The 10,858-nt window shown below is 34.3% G+C and overlaps 1 protein-coding gene across 1 annotated transcript; it reads left to right on the top strand.

Annotated features, from left to right (window-relative positions):
* The first annotated feature begins 1,389 nt into the window (after positions 1-1,389).
* On the top strand, positions 1,390-6,252 carry LOC107799456 (proteasome subunit alpha type-5). Its single transcript, XM_016622573.2, has 9 exons — positions 1,390-1,585; positions 1,692-1,773; positions 1,859-1,939; positions 2,365-2,478; positions 2,577-2,678; positions 3,947-4,005; positions 4,990-5,092; positions 5,779-5,844; positions 5,926-6,252. The coding sequence occupies exons 1-9, from the start codon at positions 1,572-1,574 to the stop codon at positions 6,016-6,018; spliced, it is 714 nt and encodes a 237-aa protein (XP_016478059.1). The 5' UTR covers positions 1,390-1,571; the 3' UTR covers positions 6,019-6,252.
* Positions 6,253-10,858: the final 4,606 nt, after the last annotated feature.

Raw genomic sequence — 10,858 nt, forward strand, 5'->3', positions numbered from 1 at the left:
TTTAGGATATCCTTTTCTAAAATAGAGATGAGCCTCGCCAAACAAAGATGCAAAATTGCGGGGCCCTCAATAAATAACCATGGTAATTATTTAGAATTCAAGATAGGCCATTTAATAAATTTCATGGCCTTCTACGAAGATAATAACGCGTTTAGATTCTTTAGGCGCGACCTTTAGTAAATTATATTCTTAAAAATCGGGTGCACATTGATGTGACCCAAGTCCAAGTCCCAACGGAGTCAAAATGTGTTAACAACTACGGGTGCATTGATTGTGACGTGGTTCGAGATGCATTTTCACGACGTTGTAATTCCATAAAAATAAATGATAATAATAAAAGCGGTTTAAACTTAATAAAGGCACATAAGTCACAACCTGTATTTAAATCAGATATTTAGCCATTATAACAATTTAAGCGACCGTGCTAGAACCACGGGATTCGAGGGTGCCTAACACCTTCCCTCGGGTCAACAGAATTCCTTACTTAGAATTTATGGTTCGCAGACTTCATTTGGAAAAGTCGAAAATTTCCTCGATTTGGGATTCAAGATAAAACCGGTGACTTGGGACACCAAAAAGCCAAACCTTTCCCAAGTGGCGACTCTGAATTAAATAAATAATCCCATTTCGAATATTGTCACTTAAATTGGAAAAAACTCCACCCGCGCATTTTAACCCTTCGGGGCGGGCGCGCAAAAAGGAGGTGTGACATGGGTAATATTTATCCATAACCGGGTACCGAAGTGATCAGGAAGCTTATTTCCAATAGAGTACTAAATAGATAAACATATTTACGGTGGAGTCCCATATGGATAAGTTTCTTCAGAAAGCTTATTTACAACGGAGTACTAAATGAACATCAATAATATAATATATTTATAACAATTCCGAGAGTTATGAGATAAAAACGAGGATAGATTGTGGTTAAAAGAGCAGGATTGGGTCGGGTCCACTTAGATTATAATGGGTCAGGTTAAAAAGTAATTTAAAATATTAATTAAAAAGTCAAATAGTCAAATCTTATTAATTGATAATATAATTAACTCTAATGTATCCCTAAATTATTTTTTGTTGGGTAGGGAACGAAAAAGGGGCATTTTTGGCCCAAGGTATTAACAGGAGGGGTAGGCCAGGGTCAAAGTTTTAACGGAGGGCAAATCCCCTTAATGTCGTGTAGTAGAGGGGCATTTTTGGTCCTTTTCCATATAACTAATGCATAATCTATATGTATGGCTAAAAAATAAATAGTGAATTTGACCGACTATTTGTGTAAATCTTCTTTCAATGTGTTCTCACTTTGAGCCCAAGGCATTTCTTGGGCCCAAGACTTTTATCTCCTCCTTCCCAAGTTAGTGGGCTTATATCCATTCAGAATACGGAGTAAAAAGTAAAGCAACAGTCCAAATTCCAAAAAAATAGACCTTTGCTTGCAACTATGGCTTGCTAATCAAGTTTAAAGAAGAAGAAAAAAGTAATCTTCAGTTCAAACAGAACTCGGCTTAACTGGGCAAAGCTATTACAGTACTTCTCTGCATAGAGATTCTGAATCTGTGACAGATATCAACAGAGAGATGTTTCTCACTAGGTAAAATTTGCATTTTGTTTGGGGCTTAATTCTTGATCTTGTTTTTTCAACTAAATCGGAATGAATGATTTTGTGTTTTCTTGTGTTTTGGGAATTGGGTGTGAAGAACTGAGTACGATAGAGGTGTTAACACCTTCTCTCCTGAAGGCCGGTTGTTTCAAGTTGAATATGCTATTGAAGCCATCAAGGTAAGATATTTTCTGAGTGTAAACTTTTTTTGTGTGGCTGAAATAGCTGATGGATATTGTTGTTATTTTATTCTAATTTCTGAAGCTGGGTTCAACTGCAATTGGATTAAAGACTAAGGAAGGAGTCGTTCTTGCTGTGGAGAAGCGTATTACTTCACCCCTTCTGGTTTGTAACCCTTGTTTTCTCTATTATTTTTTAATTGTTATTATTATTTGAGGTCGGTTATATGTTAGTACTTCTATATTGTTTTGATGATTAGGTTCATGTTTTTGTGCATTGGACTTCACAAGTCGTCGTGGTATCGAGAACTGATTTTTACTTCTTCCTGGACTGTAATTGAGTGAAAGTTAAATTTTTTAGCAATAGTTCACCAATTAGAAGTGCTGGTAGAGCTTCACCTAGTAAAGTGAATTATGGATTTGTGGAATATAGGATTGGGTATCTTCCTGATGATGAATGATAATCTTTTTGTTTATTGCTTGCTTGACTATGATTCAAATTCCTGCGCTCAAAAATAGGTAACATGCTAGTCGCCTGATATTTTATTCTGTGTATTCCTCGTTCATGGAACAGTTTTGATATTCTTATAGGAGCCAAGCAGTGTGGAGAAAATTATGGAAATTGATGAGCATGTTGGTTGTGCAATGAGTGGATTGATAGCTGATGCACGGACTCTTGTGGAACATGCACGAGTTGAAACTCAGGTATTTAGGTCATCTTTCTTGACCTTCAAGTATTTGTATGCTAGTGGTAAATTGCTGACTTGGCCTTGTTGTTTTTCCCTCCCTTCCCCTTTCAATAGAACCATAGATTCTCTTATGGTGAGCCCATGACTGTTGAGTCCACTACACAAGCTCTCTGTGATTTGGCCTTGCGGTTCGGTGAGGGCGATGAAGAATCTATGGTGAGATTCTTTTTACTTTGGTGTAGTACTTTTTTTAAGTTAAGAATTCGTGGTGCCTAATTTTTTAGAAAGCATAGTTCAATTCCCAATATTATCTTTTGTGTTCCCTATTTATTTTGATTAAAATGTGTTGGAGCTAAATGGCTGACCTTATATGAATTGGAATTTAGATTTTTAAGCTATTTATAGTCATTTGATCGAGTGAATAAGCAGGTGCTTTTGTGTTTTGACTGTGATGTTTCTTTTATGTAATTTAAGAAAACCATCAAGTACTTCATGTGACACAAGGTGAAAATAAATAAATAATCAGTCATAATCTTGTTCTCTCCTCTTTGTGTCTTACCAAAGGACTTGTGCATGTACCACAAGTGCTTTTGGACATTGCCTGTGCTGATTTTAGAATGAAAAAAAAAAGAGGTTGGTGATCATTGTGAAGATTGTTAGGTAGCGCTCATCTCTCTATTTGTCTGTATCTCAATTTACAAATTTATTTCAAATGCTCCTGCACTATATAAAAATATGCCAGCTGGGTAGTGATAGATCTCGAGGCTTGTTGTGGGTTATGAGATCTTCCATGGTGCTAGGATTGTTATGATAATTCATTAACTATATAAGTGCATGCACTCTTCTCTTTACATTCTATATCCTAAGGAAAAAGGATGCAAGATACTAATAAACTTTGCCTGTAAAGAATTCATGAAGTTAAAATGGTGTAAAATAGCTGTTTAATTTGGTTCTACATAGTGTAGGCTGGACGAAGATAAGCTCACTCTAAGACGAACTTTTTGTTACAGGGAGGTAAGAGCGGCTGGCATTGATTTATTTTTGGAACTTAGCCCGTTTGTTATCATGGAAAAAGAAGGGAAAGGGGTGAAAAGCGGCAAAAGGGTTGTTTATGATGTAATTATTTTGTTAACTGATTATCTTATTTATGGATAAGTTATAATGGTTGAGTATGAATTAATCTGATTGAAGTTACCTGGTTAATTCTAATTTTATTCTGCTGCGTGCATTTTCTCTAATGACTTTATCTAGTTTCTTCGTTCCCTTTTTATTTCATAATACATTCTGAAAAATTGGATGTCTGGTGAATCTTAGTGCTGTTGAAAAAGCTTATCGGCAGAAATAGACAGTCTTCCATAGGTTTTATAAATGACTTACACATCAGCAGGAATAGACAAGCTTCTGTTATTGTTATCTTTTGAGTACTCTAAATTCAGATTTCCCACCTTTATGTGTTAACGGTCTATCTCGTTTGTTTTATGCAGTCCAGACCTTTTGGTGTATCCCTTCTCATTGCTGGTCATGATGAGAATGGTCCTAGCTTGTAAGTCTTTGCCTCTCTTGGATAGTATGGGAAACTATGATATTTTGTTTACTATATTTCTTCTCTCTTTTGGTATTGAATTGAAATCTGATAGAGTTGCCAGGATATCATCTTTCAGAAACTTCCTTCTTTTCCCAAATTTGCTTTTGAATATGTCTGCTTTGACTTTGTCTAAGTTGGACTGGATTTCGAGAAACAATACAATATTTAAACCAGCAGTTCTATCACATCTCAGATGCATTAATGCTTAATCTCGTGGACTTACAAGTTACAATGTCCATGAAGTTAATAAAATTCACTTAATTTGCTATGACAATTAAGCCTCATGCTTATTACTTAATAGGCAAAATTGCATTTTTGGTGCCTCATTTTTAGGGGTCCTACGTTCTGTCTTACTTTTTTTTTAGTTGTGCATGTAATACCTTAACTTTAACATTTACGAGCAAATATGAGACCTCGTCATGACAATGTCAACTTTTGGATGGGAAAAGTCATATGCCTGCACCTATAATGGCTCAAAACTCCTTCTCCCTTATTTGCTCGTGTTCTCTAAAATCTCATCAAGTCACTATAGCATGCATACAAATCATCTTAATATAGTATGAACATCACTTGTTTAATTATAGAAACATTTTCAATAGATATTGAGGGTTTTTAATGTAAAATGAATTCTATCTCAATTAGTTGAAAAGTTCTTGAATTTTAATTGAATATTAAGTACTCAAGAAGTCAACAAATCACATTCTTGGAAATGATGTTACCAACTAGCCATGATAAATTGGGCTTTTGTGGTATGAACTGCTAAAATCCGACATCTGACTATATTTTTTTTCCTAAGAGAATGGGATTCAGAATTTCATAAACATACTATTAACAGTACATAGTTTATCCAAGTACTCGGCTGCCATTACTTCCTAAACCCTGATTGTGGGTACCAATGGACATAATTTCTAGATACTGAATATAGACCAATTTTATGTGCAGGTACTACACTGATCCTTCTGGTACGTTCTGGCAATGCAATGCTAAAGCTATTGGGTCAGGTTCTGAAGGTGCTGACAGTTCTTTGCAGGAGCAATATAACAAGGTACCTAAATTTCCTATTTTTCTAGTGAAATCATGCCCTATCGTCATAATTTTGGTCCAGTCTGCAGCAGCTTGAGGTTGAATAGAACGCTACTAATGGAACATTTAGGAGTTAGCAATGGAACGTGTAGGAATAACTGGTCCTATTCTTTTTTTCATTCATCCTCGTTTAAATTGATTGGATGCTTGAGCGCTTAGAGACTTTCATGAGTTCCTCATACATGAAGTATCTTCCGTGGAAGCCCGAGAAGTAGAGGGTTTTTGTGATTTTCTTTATTTCCCCCCTAAATATCTCAGGTTCAAACTGGATGACCTTATTAGGTCGAGTAGCTAGTTGGGATGGTGATGGGCTCGCCCACTTGTACGCTTCCAAACAAGCACACTATCCTTCCGTGTCTGAAAATAGATGTGTAGAACTGAACATTCAAGAAATCTCATTTCCCATCTTAATAATTTTGGTCCAGTATGCAGCAGCGTGAGGTTGTTTGATGCTATCAACCACCTTCAACTCCTAAGCCACACTCTCTTCTCTTCCTCTGATAGAGAAATGTATAAAATCATTAACCTTCTACTCAAAAATCCTAATTGTAGGTGGCAGGTGGCTACTCCTGGAACAGAAACGCTAGTGTTTAGCTTTCATATGCTTCTCAAATCTGATCTAAAGTCCATTATCTGCTTTTTCTGCAGGACCTTACCCTTAAAGAGGCTGAAACCATAGCCCTGTGTATTCTTAAGCAAGTGATGGAAGAGAAGGTAAGCTTCGTGATTTTCTTATTTTCATGATTTTATTCTTGGTTTCTGTATTTGCTGAAAAGCTCCAACTGTTTGATGCAGGTGACTCCCAATAATGTTGATATTGCAAGGATATCTCCAACTTACCATCTGTACTCACCATCTGAGGTGGAAGAGGTTATCAGCCGCCTATAAGAAAGAATGCTATAATGCTCACCTGGAGTTCTTTTATTGTATTTTCCCTTCTTCCAGGGCTGGAGATTGATTGAGACAGTGTTTTCTGTATGTTCATTACATTATTTGCTCAAGGATTTAAGAGTTTTTTGGTCCATCCCTTGTTGCTTATGAAGTGGGATTGGTTTTTACATCCTGAAGAACATAAACGATCTTTTCTGATGATCGTTTATAGAAATGCATATTTGGGTTTCCATTTCTGTTTTTAATATGCTTCCTCTTTGGTCTCTTTTTGCTTTCATATCCCTTTGTTTTTGTGGTTGGTTTTGCTGCCCCTCGTCAGGAAAGTGAGAGGAAGTTTCTTATTGTAACATAAATGTATATGGTAAACCTTTCTCCTAACATGCCTTGATTGCCAAAAGGAAAGGCGATAAAACTCTTCACATCGGGTGTTTATACTAAATCAACAAAATATGTAAACATGTGTTTGTATATACATATTGTTGGCTTTTCATGGTTAATTAGTATATATATTCATATTATATGAAATTACTTAACCATGATAGGTTAATTTAATTTGGGGTAAACATTTGGTACGGATAAGTTATTACCGGAAACAGTCTACAATTCTCCTAGTTTTCATTTAGTTCCTTCAATCAAATGCAATCCTAACATCTAGTATTTTGGCTAGTAATGCTCAAGAATACATTTCTAGCTCTGCAAGTTATAGGTAGAGTAAATCAAGGGGTACTCCATCAAATTAATTCTAGCATGGGCGAGTAATTGCAAGTCCTAGGACACATACTTTTGACTTTCGTGCAATGAGGGCGTGAGACCCATTTATGCTTTTGCTATAGTTAAAACAAAAAATCTGTGTGTTTTCTTCCGATGAATGATGAGAGGAGAGCTACTACTAACTCTACTATGTAATAAGTAATGAATAATTATTCAGATTTTGAGTAGAAAATCCTCTTTCGCTATCAAAATATATATCCAATATTTGCTACGAGTGAAATAATAGAAGATCATTGAGTATGTAATAAGAAGTTCAAGAGAGAAAAGAAGATGCAAACCAGAGTGAAAAGCCAGATATATCTGAAAAACACAGGTATTATATCCAGTATTTTAGGCCTACAACATTTTAATAAAAGGTCAGCTGCATCGAGAAGCACAAGTTAAGCGAGTTTACTACGTAAAACAGTGCACATAGGAAAAGTTCCTGTGTCATATACTCACCGTCCAATAATTACTTTATGGTTTTAACCCTTTCTTCATCAATAAATTCCCTCTGTCTTACTTAGAGATTTTAGAGATTTCAGATTCAAGCTTTGAAAATGGAGAAATTCTAGATAAGGAATATTTTTTTAATGGACCCCATACGACCCGAATATGAATTAGTCGGATCAATAAGACTTAAATATCAGATAGCTAAGCGAAAGAGATTTCACCAATAAAAAACTTAACGACCCACGTCACTAGAAAAATTAAAGAAAAATGTTTTTGAAATTAAGGGGAGGAAATAAAAGAAAAGGAGGGGTAGGTGGGAGGGAGTTGAAAATCATTGGGTATGTAAATCTGAAGTCTTACATTTCGGATCTAATTGCATGAATGTTCCACGGAATGTTAACATTACCACGAGGCAAGAATTGTGAACTGTGTATTCTTTCCCATAATATAATCTCCACTAGAAGTCTATTCTTCCCTATTCCCTAAAACTAATACTATCCCACAAAAGGATTAATACTCCAAACTCCAACAATATAATCCCCTCTTTGATTCTCTCGTTTCATCACCATTTCCAAACGCAGTAGAGAAAAACAAACCATTACTACTACTACTACTACAACTTCACTTCAAAATCTTTATGGGTAATCTCAAGAATCTTTTGATCACCCTTCTCCTCCTTTCCTTCTTTCTCCTCTCTTCCTCTTCTTCTTCTTCTTCTTCTTCTTCTTCAAACGAATTCCAACCCAGGAATCTTGGGTCATCACTATCAGATAATAATAAAGCTCCATCTCCATATGATCAGTATGATCATATCAAGAATTCAGAACCATTTAACTTCTTGAAAAAACAAGCAGGAGAAGGAGAAGGGCTACAGTTAAGTACTAAGGATAAACGGAAGAAAAAGAAGAAGGCGAGACTAAACATGAAGAGGAAAAGAGACAATAAAAATTCAGAATATTATTCCAGCAGAAGCTTTTCAGCTATGCTTCCTAAAGGTTTTGTGCCTCCTTCTGGAAATTCCCCTTGTCATAATACCTATCCCAATTCCGTCACCTTTTTCTGTGATCTTTCCACTCCTAAAGTACCCTAAACATCTCTCTTTAGGGTTTATATAAATATATATATATATATACACGTACTCTGCATTTTAATGCTTTCTTGAAGAAGAATATATAGAGGAAAAGTCACTTGAAAATGATGAGTTTCTTGATCATCACAGTGAAAGATTTGAAGATGATTTTTATCCCATTATTACTTAAGCCGAGTTTCTTAAACGTCGACATGTCCATATATTTACAGGTTAATTTTCTTGCTACTGTATCTTCTTGAGAATATACTGTGTAAACGGCAAAATCTTGTAAAAATAGAGGGAGAGTTACGTTTTGCAATGGTGGATCAATTATTCTGAGAGTTAGCTAGCTGTTTACTGAGTAGTACTAGTACTATATTTTCATTTCATTAACATTACGGAAACTTGTTGAGTACAGTATAGTACACTAGCATATTTTTCCATTTCTGTTGAGATTGAAAAATTACATTGAAATTAGGTATACCCATGTCTTCTAATTATGCGATTATTACGAGAATAAAGTAGGCATGTATTTTTCTTTTTGTATTATTTCTGAGAATACGTATTCTCTCATCATGTTGAACAGTTGATGTCTATTATTGATTGGTTGATCAAGTATAGCACGTACTGTAGAACGCAAAATGTCTAATTTTGTAAAACAAGCAGCATATTTCTGCAATTGTTAAGTAAAAGTATTTTTTTTTTTGACGATTTTACTGAATTTAGTTGAGAAATATTTTATTCATCGTAATACACGGAAATAAAATTAAGAACTAACTTGCAGATAAATACTTGGACCTTTTTATATTGGGTCTAATTAGGAGTCAACTATGAACATGACTAAATCCCTAGTTTTTATTGTTTTTCCACTAATTAATCACCTATAAAATTTCAACTTATTTACTATTCTTACATGTGAGTGTGCTATCATATTAAGAAAGATGTTTGCTGTTTTGACTTCTAAGTATGTTTCGTACGTGTAGGTATTTCTTGTTTGACTAGAGAGTCGAATAGTAACTAAAACATAAAATTTAGTTAAATATATAGCAGTGAAATAGGAAGAAAAGCATATGGAAATTCCATCAATTGAGGGACTTTGCTTGCTTCATGGCTCATGGGGGGTTAAAATTTGTTACTTTCCGTTTACTCCATGCATGCATGATAGTCTAACTCTGCTCTCGATGTTACAGAATCCTATACCATAGAGTTTGTACTTATAAATACCAAAATTCTACCTTATAAATATAGTTTAACGCATATGCCGTCAATAATTGTACTTTACATAATATGCCAAAAAGCTAAAAAATAACACAATTATTAGTGGTGAAGTTAGAATTTCGCAAATAGTGTTCAGCGTTTAAAATATAATATTGATCTATATATATGCACAGTAACCGACGAAGGTTGCTCAACTAATAGCTTCGTCCCCGATGGTCAAAAATTTCCTTGAAGAACTTACTTATCAACAATGTTTAAAATTAGCAGGACATATAATTGTGTCAATTGGATATATATCAGCGATTAGATATCTATGGAAAGTCTCTCTATAAAGTTGCATTGTCACTGAAAATTGTAACATAATAATTCAACTATAAAAAGTCACGACTAAAAATCCGGAAAAAAGCGACCAAAATTGGTCTGTCAAAAAAAGTGACCAAAGTTGGTCGCTAAATTGGAAAAAATAATTAAATAATTATTCTAAATATATTAGCGACCAAGGTTGGTCGCTTTTTGGTCGATAATGTGATCAAAATGTTGACCGGACTGGTCAGACTTGCTTGGTCAAAGAAATACTGAAATTAGCGACCAACTTTGGTCGCTAAAGTGAGACTCAGTTATCAAATTTTAATAATTATATTATTATTAAAAAAAATATAAAATATAAATAAATATAATTTAAAATTAGCGACCAAAGTTGGTCGCTTACGAAAGGGGAAGCAGATAGAGACCAACTTTGGTCGCTAATATGGGACCCAGTTATAAAATTTTAATAATTATATTATTATTTTAAAAAAATTATAAAATATAAATAAATATAATTCAAAATTAGCGACCAAAGTTGGTCGCTTACGAAAGGGGAAGCAGATAGAGACCAACTTTGGTCGCTAATCTGGGACCCAGTTCTAACGTTTAACAATTATATTATTATTTTAAATATTATATAAAATATAAATAAATCTGATTTAAATTTAGCGACCAACTTTGGTCGCTAATTTTAACTTCTGGATAATTAGCGATCAAAGTTGGTATCTTTTCAGGTCAACATTGGTCAAAATTAAAAATTACTTTTATATTTACTATCTAAATAATATAAATATAATCCGTTAACACTTTTGTAATACAAGGGATAAATACACTAAAATATATCTAACATGCTATATATGTAGTTAAAGTAGTACAACGAAGCGTGTTTTATATATATATATATAAATTGATTCATCGACTTATAACCTACTCAGATGCATCGTTGAATATTAAAAATAAAATTTCTCGATTTATATCAATTAATATGCTATAATTGATTCATCGACACAGGTGTGTATTTATTTTCTTGCGGAGTTTGTT

Source organism: Nicotiana tabacum, chromosome 3, assembly GCF_000715075.1.
Source record: "Nicotiana tabacum cultivar K326 chromosome 3, ASM71507v2, whole genome shotgun sequence".
NCBI classification, from domain to species: Eukaryota; Viridiplantae; Streptophyta; class Magnoliopsida; order Solanales; family Solanaceae; genus Nicotiana; species Nicotiana tabacum.